This window comes from Abramis brama, assembly GCF_963993115.1.
Source record: "Abramis brama genome assembly, chromosome: 10".
Taxonomy (NCBI): Eukaryota; Metazoa; Chordata; class Actinopteri; order Cypriniformes; family Leuciscidae; genus Abramis; species Abramis brama.
Genome location: NC_139972.1, coordinates 32,997,115 through 33,020,295, shown reverse-complemented (window position 1 = coordinate 33,020,295; position 23,181 = coordinate 32,997,115). Strand labels below are relative to the sequence as shown.

The following is a 23,181-nucleotide window of genomic DNA, read 5'->3' as shown; positions in this document are numbered from 1 at the left end:
TGAATTCTGCTTGTCAACTTGCCCTCTAGGTTGAAACGGCTAACATAGTTTTGTCAAAATTGCAAGAATGACTTGTAATAATCTTGCTAGTGCCAGTAAAAATGGGTTTAAAAATTACAAATTAGTAATGTTTTTCCATGGATGCCATTGTTTTTCAGATTTTTATTTTTATGGGAATTTATGAAGTTCCCGTCTAATTGGAAGTACTATCATTTCCTGCTTTGCAATTAAAAAGTAGTATTTGATGAAAAAGAAAATGTGTAAAAAAAACATTTAATAATATTAAAACATAAGTGTAACAGTAATCATTTTAAATTGTATATCTAAATACAAATACTGTATAATACTGTAAAAAAAATGTTGGGCAGGACAAATAGACAACTGAAAGCAGTTAGAACTTTTTTTTTATAGTGTAGGCCTAGTCTATGAATTGAGTCCATGAGAGAGGGTGCATCCCATAAAAAATCTCCAAAATAAAACCAAATGAAATGATTCTACCTTCTTTTTTTTTTTTTTTTTTTTTTTTTTTTTTCTTCAGTGGTTGTGGTTGCAAACACGGTTGTAGTGTTTGGGTCTCAGAGCGACCTGTCCACAACTAAGTAATTGAAAAAAATGTACACATAAGAGAAACCGTTTTGATTCCTGGGCTGCTTTTACTTTTCCCATGGGATGGGAAGGAGAGCGAGAGTGATGGGTAGTGAAGAGATAAAAGGATCAGGCTTGAGTTAATGGATGGGTCCGGCTCAGCGAGACATCTGCACCCTGATGCATGTCCGTTTGGATTAGCCCAGATTAACGCTTCCCAATCTAATGTTGACCTTGCTTGGGTTAGCGATCACGCTAATCTGTCCACAGCTTCTGGGATTTGTGGCGATGCGGTATGATGAGCCTGGAGCTGGGCTGGTAGGATCTCAGGATACGTTTACCACAGACAGTTCATACTGATGAAAGGGAACGTTGTTCTCCATCAGGAGACCAACCATGTGGCAGTGATGCTTTCATATGCAACAATGACCTATTTTCTGCATTTCATCAATGAAACGTCCTGGTCTTGTTCGCCCCGTTAACACGGCCTTGAGTGTGTGTGTGTTCAAGCATGTTTGGCTTGAGATTCACAACGTAGTAATTGAGGAACTGCACAACGGTGGCTTTTCATTCACATTTTAAATTGGGGAAAATGGTGATTTCATGAGCCATTTCACCCTTCATGAATTAGGTTAAAAGAATAGTTCGCTAAAAAGGAAAAGCGTTCTTGTCATTTCAATTGTACTTTATGCTCTTATTCTGGCAAATATATTTGATTGAATTAAGTTATAATGTGGATAAGCTGTGGTAAGCATGTCTGCTGTGTGGACTCTAGGGCTGACGCTAGCTTTTAATGTTTTGAACATTGATGTCAAATTTGGTATATTGCATTGCCAAGCCATTTTTTAATCTTAATGTGTTGCACAGATTTCAAAGATTCAGCTGAGGGGAAGAAATGAATAACTTTAAGGCATTATAAACTCATTTACTCACCCTCATGTACCAGTAATCACAAAATTATATGCATTTGTTTCTTCTGAGGAACAAAAAGAAGATATTTTGAAGAGTATTGGGGTCCAAATTGACCCAGTTGACTTTCACTATATGGGACATTCTTTAAAATCTCCTCTTGTGTTCCACAGAAAACGGTTTCGTACAACATAAGGGAGAGTACATGATGATAGATGTTTAATTTAGGGGTGAATTATTTCAGTAAATTCCTTTCTGTTCTTCACTATCATCAGTCTTCAGAAGACTTACGGAGAATTGTTACGGTTGATAGACGTGGTTATTGGTGCTGTATTGAGAAGAATGTCATAAAATACTTTCATAATTTATCCCTGTAGTGCTAAAAATAACAACATACAAGTTTGGAACGGCATGAGATTGAGTAAATGATAAGATTTTTCTTATTTGGGTGAACTATCCCTTTAACTCTTGGTGATAAAATCCCTTTCCCAATATCTGGCTTGTCTCCATTTTCCCTCATGCCAAATGACGGGTGAGATTTGGTGTCTTTCCTCGCTTGATTGGATGAAGTTGGAAACCCATTAGAATTATCTCTAGGGTATATTTTTACACTTTCTCTTATTTACTACACTGTAGCATTTTAGAAGTCATTGATTAAAAATTGTTCACTTCAAATGTGCAGTAAGTTTAGGTCAACTTGACGATTATGTTATGGTGTCATAATCACTTTCACATTTCAGTTGCTCACACTTAATATTAGGGATGTCAACAAACCCCTAACCTCTACAGTAAGTATTAAACTTTGGCCTGAATGACCTAGCAACCATCCAGAAAAACCTAGCAACCGCACTGCAACACCCCGGCAACCATCGACAACATTAGCAACGTAGTGGTACGTTTACTTCAGAAAATTAAAAACTCATCTTTCATGCCCAGATTATTTTACACCAATACATTTTCAGTGCTACTAATGAGAAGAGAGAAAGTGTAGCTGATGCCACTACCATGATCACGTGACTGAATTAGCACTAGCCTGAGGGAATGTAGCTGTCTGTGTTTTGCCCGGAGGAGGGATTCTGGCAGGAAGGAAAGTCATACTGGGAGTCTCAGCTGTTCTCTCGGGCCGCTTCCTCTCACCATCACTGGGTGATCTGCCACTCTTCTCTAGAGCCAAGCTGGCCACGCTGTGTTACGCTTACCCCTGTTGATCGCGCTCTGGAGTAAAACGTGCCTCACACCGAAATGCAGTTGGCGATGGGTGGTGTGAGGAATTTCTGTGAAATGGTTTTAGCACTGTTTGGCCTACCTTCTTGTGTTGATGTATTTCCTATTGAAACAGGAAACTGGGCTGGAATATATCAAAGTGCTGCTTTTTTGGATGGGCGGTAGCCTTAAATTTACACCTCAGCCGTTTGTTACTTGCTATTGCTAGCCGGGGGAGCAACATACTTATTCTGCAAGCATTCGATTGGTTAGAAATTTGGATGTGCCCAAGAGTGCTGGTTGAGTCATCAATATTTTTTGATCATGTTTCCTGGAAGATAAAGACAACTTTTTATAAGCAAATTTCTGTTAAAAGATTTTTTTATTTTTTGGGCTTTTAGGAGTACACTTGATCTCCAGCTATGGATTTACTGAAGTTGATGTGTCAAATAAGTTTGCAGAATGGATTTCTTTGAACCATTTGAAAATAATAATAATAATAATAATAATTCTTTCCAAAATTCTGTTTAAATTCAATATTCATTTGACTGTATAAAAAGTGTGTTCCCACACTCTGCATTCCCACTTTTCCACAGCTTTAAAGGGTTAGTTCACCTAAAAATGAAAATTCTGTCATTAATTACTCACCCTCAACATTCCAAACCCGTAAGACCTTCGTTCATTTTCGTAACGCAAATTAAGATCTTTTTGATGAAATCCGAGAGCTTTCTGACCCCTCCATAGATGGCAATGCAACGACCACTTTCAAGGCCCAGAAAGGTAGTTAAGATATCGTTAAAATAGTCCATGTGTCTCCATTGGTTCAACCTTAAAGTTATGAGGTGACGAGAATACTTTTTGTGTGCGAAAAGTTTATCAAAAAAGACGGGTTTGGAACGACATGAGGGTGAGTAAATAATGACAAATTACATTTTTGGGTAAAATAACCCTTCAAGGCTCATATATACGAAATCAAAGACCGGACTGGTGTGACGTAATTTCAAACAAAATCAGGTCAAAATCGGGTCTGTTTCGGGAGTCAAAACAGCTTGCCGAATTGAACTTTCTGAAAATCTTTTCTATATAAATAAGTGCTAGATAAATAAATGTGACGTGACTTTACTTGAGTGGTGAATTTCAGAGCTAGTTCAAACATATCCACATTGCTATGATCAGATGCTTTATTCACTGCTGTTTTCTCACTGCTGTCACTTATTTATTTTTTGCTGTTGAGAAGAAAAGCCACAATGTTGGTTTGGGTGGTGTCGGGATGTTTTTAACAGTATAACGTTCCTCAGGTATTTCTAAATTCGTTTTACCCCCCAAGCGAAGAATAAAAAGCACTTCTCTGTGAATATATCAGGGCTTTTACAGTCCCATTTCAAGAACACTTTTTGCAAATCTGAGTTGTGAATCATCAGTGCTAAAACGAGAGTTTCATGACACTTTAACGGTGACAATTATGCAGGTTAATATTTTAATCAATTGAGAGCTCTAGTAAATACAAATAAATTGTATTTAATGGTACAGTATCATAACACTATTTAATCTTCATATTTCTAATGATTTTCATATTGTCTCGGAGTTGAGAAATGAAATCTGTGATAATCCTTCATGATACAATCCTACAGCTCATCTAGGCTCTTCTGTCCCGCACTGTTTTTTAATCCGGGTACAGGTTGTCTTTTCCTTACAGTGCAGGTTTATGTGATCATTGGCCCACCCGTGCCATAGGCTAGTTAATGGTGTAATATGCAGCTCAAGCATGTCCACTTACAGAAAACAGACGCTTATGGGTGGTGCTCACAGTCTCAGTACGGTACCCTAAATTACCCCCACGACACCACCGTTCTGCACCCTGGTGTGACGGCACACACCCTCACCCCCCCGGCCGGCCGGCTGCAGAGAAGTATTTTTATCCCAGCATTCCTCGGCACTGGAGGAGGACGAGTATCTGGTTCTTCGGAGGCTTGGGTTTCTCAACAGCTATAAGAAGCCACTGATAAAGACTTGTCTTGTGGGCTTTTATTGTCTCCTGTCTTTCATTGTGGATCTTACTGTGTCTCATTCATTCACTCTGGGCATCTCTTCTCTCCGTATCTCCATCTCTTTCTTTTATTTCCTGTTTACGACCTGTTTCAGTCCTGCCCCAAATTAGACAGTTGATTACTATTGACTAGATTTTTGCCTTACATCTACATTTTACGTTACATAGATATTTTTAGTGGCTGTGCTTTAATTAACGTGCTGATCAAGGAATTCGGTAACAAGTAACATTCCAATTCATCAGACAGGGATAAACAAGTCACTAATAGAGAACATTACAATACTTTAACATCTACATTCATTATTTTTTTGATGCTTTGAAATTGTAAAAAAAAAAGATGGCCATATTGCCCTTTTTTGAGTTATGCATGTATTATATATATATATATATATATATATATATATATATATATATATATATATATATATATATATATATATATATATATATATATATATATATATATATATATATAATTTTTTTTTTTTTTTTTTTTTTTTTTTAAAGATGTGCATCTAGTTTAAAACTATCTTGTAAAAATGCATTTGAGCCACAGGGGCTGTTTACACGACACCGTTTTCAATTAAAAACGTACAACTTTTTATGTGTTTTGGCCATTTATTTACATGAAAAACAGCGTTTTGGGTGCCTGAAGATGATATTACGTGTTCAGTTTATAGAGTTTCATCGCCATCTAATGGCCTGGCAGCAGAATACAGTGTGTTTAGTCGTTTTCACGGATCCGTGTGAATGGGGATCGTTTTGACAGTGGTGTCGTCTGTACGTGGAAAACTCAAAGGAAAAACTTCTCCGTTTTAAGCATATCGTTGTCTTGTAAACGTACCCTTAGATACTTAAAGTATCTGCTGCCAATGTCTTGGTGCCAGAAACAAGGTACCAAGATGGTACTGAAATTGAAAAATGTGACACTACCTGTATTTCCCTCTAGCTTTTTGATCGCTGTTGATCGGATTTTTAAACTCCTGATTGGCCATTGTGTTCACACGCTCAACATATGTGTCTGATTGGCCATTGTGTTCACATGCTCAACATATGTGTCTATGATTGGCCATTGTGTTCACACGCTCAACATATGTGTCTATGATTGGCCATTGTGTTCACATGCTCAACATGTATGTCTGTGATTGGCCATTGTGTTCACACGCTCAACATATGTGTCTGATTGGCCATTGTGTTCACACGCTCAACATATGTGTCTATGATTGGCCATTGTGTTCATACGCTCAACATATATGTCTATGATTGGCCATTGTGTTCACATGCTCAACATAAATGTTGAGCGCCTCAACACAATGGCCAATCACAAACATATATGTTGAGCGCCTCAACACAATGGCCAATCACAAACATATATGTTGAGCGCCTCAACACAATGGCCAATCAGGGATATGCATGTTGAGCACGTGTACCAGATGTGTTTAAGAAACCTTTCAACAGCACTCAAAATGCTGGTATCACATTTTTAATTTCAGTACCGAAGTTGGTACTTTTGACAACTCTAGTACAATTTAAATAATAATGTTGAAATGTAATGAAGAATTAAGAATTAAACGCCATTCAGTTAAAATTCAAACATTGTTTTCATCATTCCTTTTTTGCTATTTTGTTAGTGGTGAAAGTTTCCTGCCCACAGAATCGCACAGACACTCTAGTAGTGGATCTGTTGTGTTGAAGGCATGTCAGTTGTTGTGCCAGTATTGACCCGGTGAGATCAGATCTAAACCTAAGAGGCATTAGCGAGAGCATAGACAGAGATGCAGTGATATAGGTTGAAGTGTAAGAGTGAAATGGTGATGAGCTGAGTGGCTTCCTGACAGCAATGACTGGCTACTGTTCTCAGTCATCATGCTCTGGTATTGATATGCCTTCTGACTGAGGAGGAGTCTAGTTGTCTAGTTGTAAATGTTTTGTAAATGGTTTATATTTTTAAATAGGAGTTGGAATTGTAAAAGAAGAATGTGTTAATAAAGGAGTGTAAAAATTCTCTCTCTCTCTCTCTCTCTCGCTCTCTCTCTCTCTCTCTCTCGCTCTCTCTCACTCTCTCTCTCTCTCTCACTCTCGCTCGCTCTCTCGCTCGCTCTCGCTCTCTCGCTCGCTCTCTCTCTCTCGCTCTCTCTCTCTCTCTCTCTCTCTCTCTCTCTCTCTCTCTCTCTCTCTCGCTCGCTCGCTCGCTCTCTCTCTCTCTCTCTCTCTCACTCTCGCTCTCTCTCACTCTCGCTCTCTCTCGCTCTCTCTCGCTCTTGCTCATCTCTTCCTCCTCAGCCTTCCCACATCAGCTTCTGGTCAAAGTTCAGAAACATACAGCATCCCAGCCGTATGTTGGGGTAATATCTGCCAAATGGAAATCTAATGAAGGCCAAGACCACTTAATATCTCTTATAACGCCCATTCCTGAAACTAGCCAACATATTGTACCAGTGTACAGGTGTTTTATGACAGGGGAAGTCTTTTTAGGTGTCACATACAAGTAATGTATTATTTTCATTGGCACCCTGTCCAGAATAAACAGCCTTCATTTGCCTTCACCTTCACAATCCATTCCAAATATGTCAGATTTTTCTTAATTTTTTTCTTTAATGGAGCTTAAAATTATTTGGAAAAATCTCTCAATCCATCAATGGGTCTATTCATGATGTTTTATTATACTTTAACAGTTCTTTTTTCATCTGTTTTGAAGCTCAACAGTCTCTGTCCCCATTCACTTTCACTCTGACACAGAGACAAAGTTATTTTGCAGAATAACTCAACTTGTGGTCCACCTATAAGAAATAATGTTAATGTAAATGATTTCACACTTCATTTTTGGATAAACCATTCATTGATGAGTATTTGAAGCAGCCTATATTTTTTATTTATTGGTCAATGACACAAAAGTGTCCATAATAATGAGAAAAATTAACAAACATTTAAACTTAATGTCTCTAAAAAATGTCATGTGATGTAACTATCAAGGGAAAGGGCAAAATATAATTTAAACCTATGTACAAAATTATTTTCAAATAATTTTTATGTATTTTCAAGCTAAAAAGATTTTGAAAAATATAAATTATTAATTCTCAACTCTAGGGCAGTAATACCACATGACATTTTACAACTAACCTTTCCTTGTCATAAAATTGGTCAAATTATCTGAGATTAAGAGACTAATTGACCTTGCCAAATCAGACCATCAAGACATTTTTCAAATATGAATTATGCAGTGGAGGCTTTTTTTACATAATTAAAGAAATAATAAATTGTGCCAATCAACTTTTTTTAAAAATTTTTTAAAGAATTTTATTATCTTAGTGAAGCTTTTAAAAATAAATCTGCATTGTTTATCCTTTTGATCTTTCATTCAAAAAACTCACAAAACTCTAACCTTTGATTGAAGTAAATGAATTGAAAGTGGGGGGGAAATCACATTATGATTTTTTTTTTTTTTTTTTTTTTTTAAAGCAGTTTACCGCTATACCGCGGGAATTTCTTGCTTTTCAACCCGCGGTAAGAAAAAAATCCATACCGTCCCAGCCCTACTGATCTCTTGTCGGGTGTTCTCCAAACTTATCAGGCATAGGAGAAAACAGAGGTTGCAAAAAGGCAACAATTAATAAAAGGGTGCCAATAATTATGGCCAACGTGTTTTGGAGAAAAACATTTCATAATGTGATTAATTTTTTTTTGCACTTTCAATTCACTTACTTCAATAAAAGGTTGGAGTTTTGCAAAAAAAAAAAATTGAATGAAAAATCAAAAGTATAAACAATGCAGATTTTATTTTTACAGCCGTCTTTGATCATATTTACCAGCGCTGCCAATCATTCTGACCACAACTGTAAAATCAAGACTGTTGTATTATCTATAATCTTAAAAATAATCATCATAATTTGGGAATTAGAAACATATTAAAAAACACCTCTATAGGCTATATTTCTATATATTTATGAAATGCATTTTTATTGCCTTATTATCCAGGCGAATAAATGAGCGTCGTTTCATCAGTCCTAATATAGAATTTTCAATTCTTCACCAGTGGAGTATTATGAGAGACAGCAGAAAGCGCAAGTGTGTGTGTGTGTGTGCACGCGCATTTCCTTAGGCCAGTGCTGTGCCATCACTAAACTGTCCTCCCCCAGATGCTATTTATAGTAAGAGTCTACCTCAGAGACATCTACAAAGAAGAAATGCATCTATAATTAAACTGAGCTTCTCTCTCACGCTCTTATACACACTGTCCTTTGCTTCCCCTCTTTTATCCTTTTACTCTCGCTATTTATATTTCTTTACTTTTCTTCAAATAGTATTTATGTTCCCTTACCTCAGACACCCCGTGTTATTCTCTGTATACCTACAAATACCATAGTGTTTCCATGTTTGGGTCGTTTGGACGGGGCACCACTGTGGAATTTTGGGCATTTTGCATGGCATTCCTTGAAGTACCTTTGAGTACATATTTATATACTGTGGTATTTTAAATGGTATTTAAACCGTACTATTGTTTGTATTGAAATGCCATTAATACTGTACCCTACTATCACCACAGTACTCTTTTGTAAGGGTTGCATTAAGTCTGCAGCAGCGTTATTAAAGTTGACTAAAATAAATGTAAATTGAAATATTTAATTTTAAATGTATTATTGTTAATGTTAAATATATTAAAATTCTTACATTTTATTTCAGCTAGTTGGCAAAGAAACATTTCTCATCAAGTTTAACTTGTAGTAAAATAACTAAAAGTAATAATAAAAATAAATATAAAAGTAATAAAAATGAATTATTTTCATTTAAACAACAAACAAAAATGCAGAAAATGAATTATAATTTAGTAATATTTAAAATTAATATTTTTCAGTAATACTAAAATAACACTGGTCTGTCCCGCCTTTTCTTAAGTGATTTTTTTCTTTTTTTCTTAAGTGATTATCTTTTATGTAATTCTATATGTCCACATTGAATCTGAAGCCACAAAATGTGGCAAAGATTTCCACAGGATTAGAACACGCATAATTCATAAAGTTCTACAGATGCTGTGCCTCTTTAATGTGCGTTTTATTATAGATTTTGGCTAATTTATTAATGCTTTCAGCAAACAATACTGTAAGTGTTTAGCTCTATTAAATATATTTGAGCACGTTTAAATCCATTTTACAGGATTATGCAGATTTTCCCTCAAAATTAGCCCAGAAAATGCAACAAAGTCATTCAGATTCTGTCTTGGCCGGTCTATATGTACTTTTTATACGGTGTGGGTTTTTTTTTTTTTTTTTTTTTTACATTATATGTGAACATGTTGATTTCTCTGAAGTCTTTAGCCCTTGTTTCACCGCCCCCTGAAGCCTCTGCTGTAGACGGTCTCTCGGGCTGTAGTTAGTCATTACTACCGGTATGTTTGTAAGTGGGAGAGATGGAGTCATCAAGTCCCACAATTGTTGTGCTTAATTTGTCACAAATGGATTGCTGGCCCTTTTTTTTTTACTTTTCAATAATTCAACAGTCCATTTAGTTTCAATATCTAGGCAAATGTAAAAAAAAATAAACGTCACACCAGAATCAAGAGTATTTTTTTATTTTTTATTTTTTTTTATTTTTTTTTATTTTTTTTTTACAATTTCATGATATTTTCTTTAATATCACTCAAGTTTCCCGTAGCCTATTTTAATCCAAAATAAAATAGGTAATTTTAAGTATGTTTATTTGTTGTAGTTGTAGTGCTTGTACTTGTTTCTGCACATCATGATTCTCATTGCATCTCATTAAACTAATTATACAGACTTTTTGCATTAAAGTAATTTGTAGAATTAAGAAACACTTTTTTTTTTTTTTAAATAGAGATTGCGATTATCCCACAATTTAATAGACAACTAAAAAAAAATAACATACAATTTACTAGGTTCAAAAGGACAAATTGTTAATTGCTGCAGTCTTAAAAAAATGCTAATTTGAATGAATTAAAACCATTTTTTAATTCAATGAATGATTCAATGATTTATTCATAAAGATAATTTGTAACTTGATAACTTGTTTCATTACTGAATGAATCATGCGTTTTTTTAACGAATCTCTTGAATGAATGATTCAATGACAAATACATTTTATTAACAGTCGCCACCTACTGGCGTAACAATGTAACCGATACAATCTTTTTTTGAAGCGTCACTTTACTTTCAAAAGGTGATTGTCTTTTGATCGCTTCCATAGACATCAGGACTTGTATCCGAACTATAAACTGTAATCCTAGTACTTCTGTGATAATCTAAATTAATGTAACGCTTAAATAAGTATACTGTTTGTGAAGTCATTTCATAACTATACATGACAACTGTTGTCATTTAGGAATAAGATTGCGTGAGTGTTTGAATCGAGATCATGATCTTTAAGTGATTTATCGTACAGGTCTTGTGTGAATATTTTTTTTTCAAGTGTCCAAAAACAATCATTTTTTTAAATTGCAAACAAATTATGATTCATTCATATTTATAATATATACATATTTAGCAAATATTTTTACCCCAAAGCCACACCAGTAGTTCGATCCAGACATCCGCTCCCGTCTGTTGTTTTGAAGAAAGTCACAATGGCAGAGTCCTTAATTGTGCAAAAGTATGCTTCATTTTCTTCGTGTAAATATTCTTCCCATTGATTTGACGAGAAATATGACCTGACCATTCTTTGGTGCCAATCTCCCTTTACATGATTCTCCAAGATTAACCACCATTCATTATCTTTCCACTTCCACTTGTTGACAATGAGCAGATATGTTTGGCCTTTCTCTAAAGCATTCAGCTGTTACATTCCTCGTTTTACTATTGCACGGTAAACACCCCCCTCCCTTCTGTTCTGACATGTCCTTTTCTAGTTGCACTGCATGGAAGTGAAAACTGCCAGAACTAGTTTAATCCACACTGTTGTTCTTCTACTAGTTTCAGACCACCAAGCCATCATATGAGCGTGTGAACTTCTGAACTTCTCAAACGCACAGGCTCTTTCCTGCTTATTCCTCAGCTCCGGTTGGACGCTAGAGTAACTGACGTTTTGCTCGGTTTATGACTCAGAATGTTTGTGAATCCACTCTTTTTACAACGTTTATCACACGCTCGTAAATAAAATGTGATGCTTTCCAGATGACACACTCTTAAAATATTCTGTGCTTGTGCTAACCACCGGTTGCTCCAAGTGGGCTTGGTCTGTGACGCTACATGGAAGAGTTATGGGAACAAATTCCCAGTACTTTATAGGTTTGGAAAAGAAATTGTGACCATTCTGCCATGTTTGAAAGTGTATTTCTTCTCTCTGCAGGTCTTATATTGCTCTTTTATCTGGTCTTCTATGGCTTCCTGGCTGGGATGTTCAGTCTCACCTTGTGGGTGATGCTACAGACGCTGGACGATCACACTCCCAAATACAGGGACCGAGTGGCCAATCCAGGTAACAATCCCACAACATTAAGGTACTATTCTTTGTTGCGCCCCTTTGGAAATGTATGTATTATGTAAAGCGGTACAAATCAATAGAAATTGTAAACTGAAATTCAACAAGATGCAGCAATACATTTTTCAAACGGTAGTATGTCGCATTGAATATTGTACGTAATTTTAGCAAGGCGCACCGTTTTCTTGCAAAATAAATACGAAACAGAACAACTTTCCAAAATGCAATATGTCTCCATGTAGTCAATCAATCAGTGTTTCAACCACAGAAAGATGTCAATAACACAGCTTGTCACCTAACATTGCATTTACTTCAAAAAAGCCTCTCTCTCTCTCTCTCTCTCTCTCTCTCTCTCTCTCTGGTAGTAGTAGTACATTTATATTATATACTGCACTATTTATACAGGTAGGCTAAATAAATGTGTGATCATACTTGAAATATTTCAGTGGATTAATAACACATTCTAAGACTTATTGATCTTCTCACGTAGTTACTGGTTCTGAAGTGACTTGAGATTTATAAATCCTTCTATATACACAAATGTTGACATTGAAAGTAACGGAAAAGACAGAACTTGCATTAGAGGTGCCATTTAGCTGGTGTGATTTATTCAGTGCTATTTTTATCATTTCCTCTATTACAGTCAGAACACACAACACCAGTCTCAGCAGTGTTACACATCATCCATTAGCCTCCCACTCTCACACACACACACACACGGTTGTACGCTGTACAGCCCCCACACACTTGTGTACAGTGGTTGTGATGAGTGCTCCAAATCCATCCTCTTTCTCAATTATGAGCGCCATTAAACCCGGCAAGTGAGACACTCTCGCTCGCTATCATTCATCCTTCCCCAAGTGTCAATGTATTCCTCCCACTGATCTTTTTTTTTCGTCAGCTCCCCCCACCTTTCACGAGATCTTTTAGTAACAGAATGTTCTCAGTACAGACACAGTTGGACGACATTTCAGACAAGTTGCAGTTTAGTGTCTCCAATTATCAGTGCATTGAATGTTCCAAGCAAGATTTTGAGTGTTAATGATCACAAATGCGCATTGATTACGAATCGGAGGTGTTCTGATACAATAATCATATACATTTCCCAATGAGCACACATACAGTCAGATGTCTTTTGAAGGTTTGCACCATTTTGAAAGCATATTATGCTGTCATATTTTTATATGGACATATTTTTAAGACATAAGTCTTAAATTCCCACATGGAATTTATAGTAGTAGTGGAAATAATTATCCTTAAACTCCCTTCTAAAATGTCTTAGTGAATATCATTATTAGTAATTGTTGGCTAGAAATTGGCATTAACTGAAAACATATTTGAAAAGTCATGGAGGTAAAAAGGGAAGGGAATCCGACAAAGTATTGCAGATGTGTCAACACTTTAAAAATGCACATATTGAATCAATGTATTGGGCACATATATGTGCTCTAATCTGCATTAAATTTGTATGATGTTTATCTGCATGGCATATTTTGTCCTCAGGGCTGATGATTAGGCCGAGGTCCTTGGAAATTGGATTTAACCGATCCATTCCCCAGGAATACAGCAAGTATGTGCAGCACCTGGAGTCGTTCCTGCAGCGTGAGTATCAACGCTCTCGACATATTTGCCTTGTAAAGGTATAAAGTGATACTGAACATAGCACCACCTGAACCCAACCAGATAAATCAGAGGATACTTTAACCCCCCCATTTAAGAACCAGAGTTGGAGTCAAGACCATATCCTCTGAGACTCAGACCAGTACCAGACTGCCTAAAACCCAAACCAGTAACAGACCTCCTAAGACCGTGACCATTATCAGGCCTCCCCAATACCTAGACCATTTAAGACCCAGACCAAACTAGATCTCATAACACCTAAACCCAGAGCAAAACTAGACCTTTCGAAGTCCAGTTCCAGCTAGTCCAAGAACCAGGCTGTCCATTTGAATGCTTTGACATGGTTACTGCACTAAGCAGGTCAGTCTTCTGTAAGAAGCTGTTCAGAGCCAGTAGTCTTGTGAAGCGGAGAGAAAGCACAAGATCAAGACTCCGACTCTGTTCAGAACCAGCCAACATTATCCATGTATGGCAGGCAATGGGTGGATAAAATAAATGTTTGTAACAAATCATATTAGGAGGATATTGTTAATAGAGCCAGATTTTAGATAAAATAATGACATTTTTACTAACATGTTTTTGTTACACTATTGCTCATCAAGGTCATATTTGGGACTACGGCTACGCTTAAATTGATCGATTTTGCTGTATTTGGCCGAGCAGTGGTTTGGGTGGCTCGCCAATGTATTAGATTTCTCCAATACATAAAATACGTAAGCTTGATCAGAGTTCTTGTGGGGAGAAGAATTTATTGAAGGTTTGTAGTGTAGCAGTCCTTCAGCAGCGATGTTAGCATGTCGCCCTTCAACAATCTTAACCCAAACACACATGATTTAACTGAAAATACACATAATCTTTCAGTAATCAGGAGGAGGTGGTGTAGTCAGATATTTTGCAAGACAATAAGAGGACTTAAAATCCATCATAATATAAAAGGTATATTAGGGAGTGGCCTAAATAGTGAAATGTTTTCAATTTCTTTTGAGTTGCTTCTCTCAATACATAAACCTCTCAGATAATGTCCCCCTTGTGTAGCCTCTGTCTGGATGGTTTGAATGCGATCTTCGTAATACTCCCACTGCTTGAATTTGCACAAATTGTTCTCAGCTGTATGCGATCACCACCCCACTTGAGGACGTAGAACTTAAAGGCTGCATCCGGAAACGTTGGCAGCTGACTTGTTGCCTCACTGCCTTATCAGGCAATGACTTTGTAGGCAGTGTTTGTGCATGAAGGTACCTCACGAAACCGATTTCGGACAGACTTCTGAGGCAGAATAACAGTTTAATGATCTACAACAAAATAGAGTGAACTTTGGTGACAACCAAGCAAATATTTAATTTCCACGATGGTAATTTCTAAAAGTAAAAGTGGAAAACGTTGGTCAAAAACGTACATTTACACACATGCTGTCCACCAACCGCGACTTTCAGACACCATCTTTTTTTTTTTTAGTTCAACTGTCACATAATTGAAAGCACAGGATTGTGGGATATTCAAGGCAGTGAAGGATACATCTATGCGGTCTTCAATCAGATGAAGGTATCTCAGGAGACAGGAAGTGAAGCTAACATTGGATTTGGACATGCCTTGATGCCTTCCTACCTTGCTCCGAAAGGGGTGTTCACACTACATTTTTCGTTCCATTGACTTCCATTCATACACATGCGAATGCGTCAGGCCACAAACGCAAGCTCATGCAAAAAGTTTTGTATTTTTCTGCGATCAAAAGTTCAAGTTTGGTGAACTCTGAGCCGTGAATTCGCATCATGTGAAGACGTGTGACAAGTAAAAGATTGATGCATCACGGGGTGACCTTTTGGTTGAATTAATTCAACAATATTTTTGCAGTAAAGTCGAGTAGATAAAAAATAAATAAATACATTTTCAGTTTATTACTATTTGTTATAAGTTCATGTTTATAAATGAGACTCTGCAGACCATGACGTCATATCACGACCATTGCAGTGTCCAAAGAAATTTCGCATGCTCATAGTCTAGTGTGACCATGGCTGGAGGCAGCATTTTTCAGCTTTCGGACATGCAGCCAAAGTCTTAATTAAATAGATCACTAATGATCAGATGCAGCAGTCATGAGTGACTCATTTAATTAAGGACCCCATGCAATCAAAATTGGAGTCTTGTGGCTTTAAGTCAATTAGTTTTAAGGTTATCTAGATGTTAGTTTTAGGAGATACACTCATTTAAAATGTTTCTACTCTGGGAAAATGGACCAGAAATATAAATGACATCATCTGCTGCTCAGAGGCATTTAGACATTCTTGTCCGATAAAACACTTGTCCATCCCTAAATACACCTACCACTGAAGACAAGAATTCCAAGGCACTCGAATGTTAGTGAAAAAAGTTAAAAAGCCTTTATTTCATTCCTGGCTTATTTTAAAAAATTGGTGAGAAGTACACCTACGCGTTGCGGCTACATGCCTTCATCAGGGTGTGTACAACAAACAACGTCTCAGTTCATTTAACAACAGCTAATTACTCAAATTAGAAACACCTGGTCACTCTGTGTAAAGCAACTCGAAGGGAGAGAAAAAAAACAAAAAAACATCTCACACAAAAGTAATAGATCATGAAAATATCATCATGCATATAAAGCATGAGAGAAAAACAAAAAACAAACAAAGAAAAATAAAATAAAATAAAAAACCATCAAAAACATTAACACAGCACACAATTCAAAAAACACAAATCAATATTATACCTACTCAATGAATCACCTCCTTATATGAATCAAGTAACACAGGTCAAAATACATCCACCTGATAAATGTATACATCAGATAATTTGCAGTGTAACTATTTTTCCAAGAGAGAAAATAAAAATAAAAATATTCATTACAGAAATGGTATAAAGTCTAGCTCTCCGTTTAAGCCTGGAAATGTAGTTGCTTTCAATGTATAAATCCAGAAAGGCTCTCTCTGTAACAACCTATTAGCCCTATCTCCTCCCCTGATTGATTTCGGGATATGTTCAATGCCAGTAATTTTTAATGTACTTGGACTTCCATGATTCGCATCTCTATAATGTAGGGCCATGGGGTATAATGGGTTGCAGACTCTAATTGCATTTTTGTGCTCTGCTAATCTGGTCTTTAGTTTTCTTGTAGTCATCCCTATATAGAAACAGCCTGGACACTCCAACCTATACACCACGAATGAGGTATTACAATTAATAAATGATCTTATTTTCAATTCAGAACCAGAGGTTACATCTCTAAACACATCAGTCTTAACCATATTATCACAATGATTGCAATAGCAATAGCAAATCATGGTTCAGTGGTTTGTCTGATGCTATGTTCAATTATCTTGCTTGCTAAAAGTGCAAAGATCACCTCTTGAAGACGCAATTCCAACTTGTATACTCTTTTGGAAATCCACAACTGTAATTTTAGTCGAGATGAGCAGGACCCAGGTCCGTGGTTAAATTCAATAAGTTTGAACCCTGTTTCGAAAATATGTGCAGAAACGGCTGTGTAAAACATGCCCTGCATTCGAATATGCCTACTTCCCTACTAATATAGTTCAGGGTAAATGAGTAGTATGTTTGACATGAGTATTCATAGAAGTTTATAGTATTTAGAAAACCTCCTTCTTCTGGCGAGATTCTGAACTGTGCATCTGATGGACATTTTACTATCCCTTTAGCACAAAGGAGAGGAGTTCTGGTCATATGAAAAAGCAAACATGGCGGATGTAGTATGTCTGGATTTCATTACCATATAGAACATACTTTTAACAGTCATAAAGTTCTTTCCACATCAAATGTGATGCCTACTGGGTGCTAAAGACAACTATGATTATTTGTATTATGTTGTATACATCAGATAATTTGCAGTGTAACTATTTTTCCAAGAGAGAAAAAGAAAAAAAAATTCATTACAGAAATGGTATAAAGTCTAGCTCTCCGTTTAAGCCTGGAAATGTAGTTGCTTTCAATGTATAAATCCAGAAAGGCTCTCTCTGTAACAACCTATTAGCCCTATCTCCTCCCCTGATTGATTTCGGGATATGTTCAATGCCGGTAATTTTTAATGTACTTGGACTACCATGATTTGCATCTCTATAATGTAGGGCCATGGGGTATAATGGGTTGCAGACTCTAATTGCATTTTTGTGCTCTGCTAATCTGGTCTTTAGTTTTCTTGTAGTCATCCCTATATAGAAACAGCCTGGACACTCCAACCTATACACCACGAATGAGGTATTACAATTAATAAATGATCTTATTTTAAATTCAGAACCAGAGGTTACATCTCTAAACACACCAGTCTTAACCATATTATCACAATGATTGCAATAGCAATAGCAAATCATGGTTCAGTGGTTTGTCTGATGCTATGTTCAATTATCTTGCTTGTTAAAAGTGCAAAGATCACCTCTTGAAGACGCAATTCCAACTTGTATACTCTTTTGGAAATCCACAACTGTAATTTTAGTCGAGATGAGCAGGACCCAGGTCCGTGGTTAAATTCAATAAGTTTGAACCCTGTTTCGAAAATATGTGCAGAAACGGCTGTGTAAAACATGCCCTGCATTCGAATATGCCTACTTCCCTACTAATATAGTTCAGGGTAAATGAGTAATATGTTTGACATGAGTATTCATAGAAGTTTATAGTATTTAGAAAACCTCCTACTTCTGGCGAGATTCTGAACTGTGCATCTGATGGACATTTTACTATCCCTTTAGCACAAAGGAGAGGAGTTCTGGTCATATGAAAAAGCAAACATGGCGGATGTAGTATGTCTGGATTTCATTACCATATAGAACATACTTTTAACATTCATAAAGTTCTTTCCTCATCAAATGTGATGCCTACTGGGTGCTAAAGACAACTATGATTATTTGTATTATGTTGGAGTTGGTCTCAAGTAGAAATGTCCCAATTCTGACCTTGATTTAAACTAAAACTATTAGCAATTGAAAGAGCAGTACAACTTTTGATATGTCTTTCCTCAACTGGACATATCAAACAGGAATGTTGTGCTTAAACCATTTTGGGGGGGATTTTAAGCTCTTATTTGGAGCACTCAGAGACTTCCAAATTGGCCACACTTGTAGACAAGAAAAAACGTCTCCCAACCACACAATTGTATCAAACTGTTTATGATTTTCAGCTCAGCACCGTTATCTCACTATCTGTTCTCTCTCTTTTGTTACTTCAGCGTACAATGACTCGCTACAGGATGGGAACCAGATCTGTAACAAGGGGGAGTACTTTGAGCAAGGTGATGATGTTGCTGTGGAGAAGAAGGCCTGCCAGTTCAAGAGAAGTTTTCTACGACAGTGCTCTGGACTGGCTGATAGCAATTTTGGTTATTCAGAGGGCCAGCCATGCATCCTAGTCAAGATGAATCGAGTGAGTCGCATGTTTTTACGCGCTTCCCAGTAAAAGGTACCAACTGGTGAAAACGCAGGATAGCTGTTAGCATATGAAGACTGCAGATGCAAAAGCCTCTAAGTCCGTCTAAAGTTTTTGTTTAATAATATTACAATTTTTATCAGGCTCCTATGTATAGGTTTCTGCCCAAGTACTGGCATTTCTGAATGGGCTGAGGCTGGGATTTAGTGAGTTTGAAGTGAAAGTATGTGCGGAGAGCATTCACTCAATATTATTATCTCATTTTTGGCAGAGGGGCTTTTAGAGGCTTTTGCATCGGAGGTCTTCATGTGTTCTCCAGACAAATTGAGCCATGGTGCTCATGCATGGACAAAAACATGTAATTGCATCTCAGAAATTCAACACTTCCCCTTTGAAGAATGAGAGACCAGGCTTGTTTATAAATTGTTTGTTCAGTGTATATGTTCCTTATCCTTTGCAGGTTATTGGGCTTAGGCCAAAAGGAGACCCACGTATCAGCTGCGCAGCCAAGGTAATTCCTTCATCACACATTGTATACTATCTTAAATGTGTACAATATTAGGTGTAACGTGATTTCACCAAGTACATCATGTTCCTGGATCAACATCTTTGTTGATCCTGGAACAACATTCCAATCAACCAATCAGATTTAAGGGACAAGTTTACAGTTTATGTCAAGTTATAAGTAGGCCTATAACCAGGGTTAGTTGCTTCTACATCAGTGTTATTCACCTATCATTACCCTCTGATTTAAGGGAGAAGTTATGGGTTGGGTTAGGTTTAGGGGTAGGGATATGGATGAGGCTTAATTTTTCAGACAGAAAAGTTGTTCCATGATCAACAAAATAAGTTGATCCAAGAACATGTCTTATTTGGCAGAATCACAGTGACGACAATGTCAGGATGAGTGTATCATGATGGTGCGAGTCTGAATTAATGTGCTTGTTTCCCATCTTGGGTTTTCACACATCTGTTTGTATCTGGTCTCTCTCCACGCTGCCTATAGGGCCAGCAGTATTAATGGTGGGTAAGATGTTGGGCCCCCCTCCCTCCCCATTGTTTCCCCAGGGTCCTTGTCCCGGGCCTTTTCCATCTCTTTGCGTATACCGTATTCCGTATACATCTAGCATTAAGGGAGTGCGTCATTGCGTGTTTGTTTTTGGGCATAGTGAAGACATTTCCAATCTGTCAGTTGTTTTCTTTTAGCGCTGACTTGGCAGGCAACCCTTTTTTGGTGGAAGGGTAGCATGCTAGGTGGTTTGCTCAGCCATACTTTGGACCAGGGTATCCCATCATGCTCCACAAGGGCCGCTTTCCTGCAGAGTTCAGCTCCTGTCTGGGAGTTTCTAGTGATCCTGAAGCCCTTGATTAGATGGTTCAGGGATGCTAATTTGACCTAGAGATCAACTCTACTGAAAGGTGGTCCTCCAGTAGGATTAGACACCCCTAGTCCAAGTTATGGCTACGCAACGAGCATATTAAGGACTATTAGCAGAAGGTTTGCTACCCTTGACATCGTATTCTGGTCAGAAAGGACCAACTTGTATAGGAAGGGTCCAAATTATGACATGTAAATGAACAAACAGTTTGTTTTACATTGACAATATCATGTCTACTTGCTAATAAGTGCTCACAACAAACTCAAAATGTCTTGATGCCATGAACAAGGCAAAATCCTGTGATTTTAGTTCAGATTTGATACCATGAACCAGGCAAAATCATCACTATTCACTGTAGCAGCCGGTTACCTTGTAAACATGACGGCTCTTGAGGGTTGTTCAGGCCACACCCCTCAGTTTTTATGATCTTCTTTTTCGTTGGACTTACGCTGTCTGCAAGCATGCATCACTTTGATCTTTCTCTAGATACACAGCCATTTCAAAAGCTTCCGGCTTCCGGCACATCATCTCATTTGGTTCACTTAATGAAAGATGAACCGATTGCTGAATGCACATTAGGATCAGAACCTTGCAACTGTTCCTGAAACAGTTTGTTGCTTCCTGCTACTGCTGGATGGACTGCGAGCAGAGAGTTATGGATTCATGCGTTCATATACAGTACATGTAAATGAACAAACAGTTTGTTTTACATTGACAATATCATGTCTACTTGCTAATAAGTGCTCACACCAAACTCAAAATATCTTGATGCCATGAACCAGGCAAAATCATCACTATTCACTGTAGCAGCCGGTTACCTTGTAAACATGACGGCTCTTGAGGGTTGTTCAGGCCACGTTAATGTGTTTACATTACAAGTGCTTATTGAGCACTTATTTTTGGATCACCATATCAGGTGTAAACAGTTGCTATTGGGAATCTACCACACATAAGTCAAATGTGTTTGGGTCAAATTCATGGTTTTTCCAGGTATTCCAATTGATTTTATTGACAGTAATATTTTTTTTCCTTGCAAAACATTGCCTTTTGACCTCAGAAACCTCTTACGAATTCTTACGAACACGTCCACAAACATCTAACCGATATCAGGCACGAGTTATGCAATGTTGGACCCATTTCAAACTCTTGTTTGCTTCCCTGACGTAGTTCTTTGCTGCAGATGTGAGCCGTTCCTATCAGACCTGCACTGTTTTTGACTCGACTCCCATGAGAACTTCTTTACTGCCCTTATCTCATTTAGTCATTCCTGTACCTCATGACTTCTCTGAGAGCTCTCACCCGTGTGACCCTTGAAGGTATACAGCGGACACAAGGAAGTGCTCTCTGCTCCTTCAGGAACTCTCTGTCCTCTGAACTTTTAACGCTTTTGCAAAATTATGCTGATGGATTCTGCTGTTTCTATCTTGCCATTTCTTACTAAACAAACTTCCACAAATAGTCCTTGCAATGTTTCAGTGGGACTTTCACACAAGAAAAGCGAATGCGTTTTTGACGTTAACTTTTCCAGTGATAATACCACATCTGTTAGCGCACAAGCAACTGTGTTTGGTGTTTTACACATTTTGATACCACCCCTTATCATCAAAATTGCATTAAAACAGCTATTGTGAAAATATAGTGAGTGCACAGTAGTGGTCATTCATAAATTGTAAACCGATTATTCTTACATAAATTGTATTATCGAACAGGAGTAAAGTGAATTTCTCGAACAATTTCTAGTTTGCGTTGAATGAATGCTGTATATTTACAGCAAAAGCAGTTTGTGTGAAAGCATCGAATGAAACGCTGCACTTTGAGCTTCTGTGCTGATTCTTAATAATTACATTCTTTATTTGAATTTGATTATTACATCATGAATCATGGTTTGTAGTCGTTTGATGCTTTAAAATGACTGACTTAACACCTCCTTTTAGTGTTTTTATGATCTTCTTTTTCGTTGGACTTACGCTGTCTGCAAGCATGCATCACTTTGACCTTTCTCTAGATACACAGCCATTTCAAAAGCTTCCGGCTTCCGGCACATCATCTCATTCGGTTCACTTAATGAAAGATGAACTGATTGCTGAATGCACATTAGGATCAGAACCTTGCAACTGTTCCTGAAACAGTTTGTTGCTTCCTGCTACTGCTGGATGGACTGCGAGCAGAGAGTTATGGATTCATGCGTTCATATACAGTACATGATGCAAAATCCTGTCTGTATTGTGTGAAAGGTTGTTCTGTGTGTGTGTGTGTAACATGCTTTATGAAATATCTGATGTCTTTGTGCATTTGAAGAGGGTCTTGTTTTTCCTTGTCATCAGTTTGAGTGATGTGAGGGCAGTCTGTTGCTACTGGCAACTGCTCATGAGTCACATGACACATTGTCTATGAAGTGCAGCAGTGTGATCTCACCCTTTGTCGTCGTGTCTCCAGGTACAGAGAGAAACTCCCCTGCAGATGCAGTATTTCCCCACTGAGGGCATACTGGACAAGAGTTACTACCCCTATTATGGCAAGAAATTGCATGTGAGTACAATGCAGCTAGATCACAGTGTTTAAATGTGGAGATGCACAATATAGTGGTGACCATTGTCAGAATAAATAATGTGAAAAATATTA

General features: G+C 37.4%; 1 protein-coding gene across 1 annotated transcript in view; it reads left to right on the top strand.

Moving 5' to 3' along the window:
* atp1b3b (ATPase Na+/K+ transporting subunit beta 3b) overlaps nt 1-23,181 on the top strand; it is a 29,499-nt gene that overhangs the window by 2,470 nt on the left and 3,848 nt on the right. Inside the window, exons 2-6 of the mRNA XM_084126752.1 lie at nt 12,041-12,169; nt 13,676-13,774; nt 18,984-19,177; nt 19,641-19,691; nt 22,996-23,088. Coding sequence (XP_083982878.1) covers nt 12,041-12,169; nt 13,676-13,774; nt 18,984-19,177; nt 19,641-19,691; nt 22,996-23,088 — 566 coding nt within the window. The remainder of the gene's footprint in view (nt 1-12,040; nt 12,170-13,675; nt 13,775-18,983; nt 19,178-19,640; nt 19,692-22,995; nt 23,089-23,181) is intronic.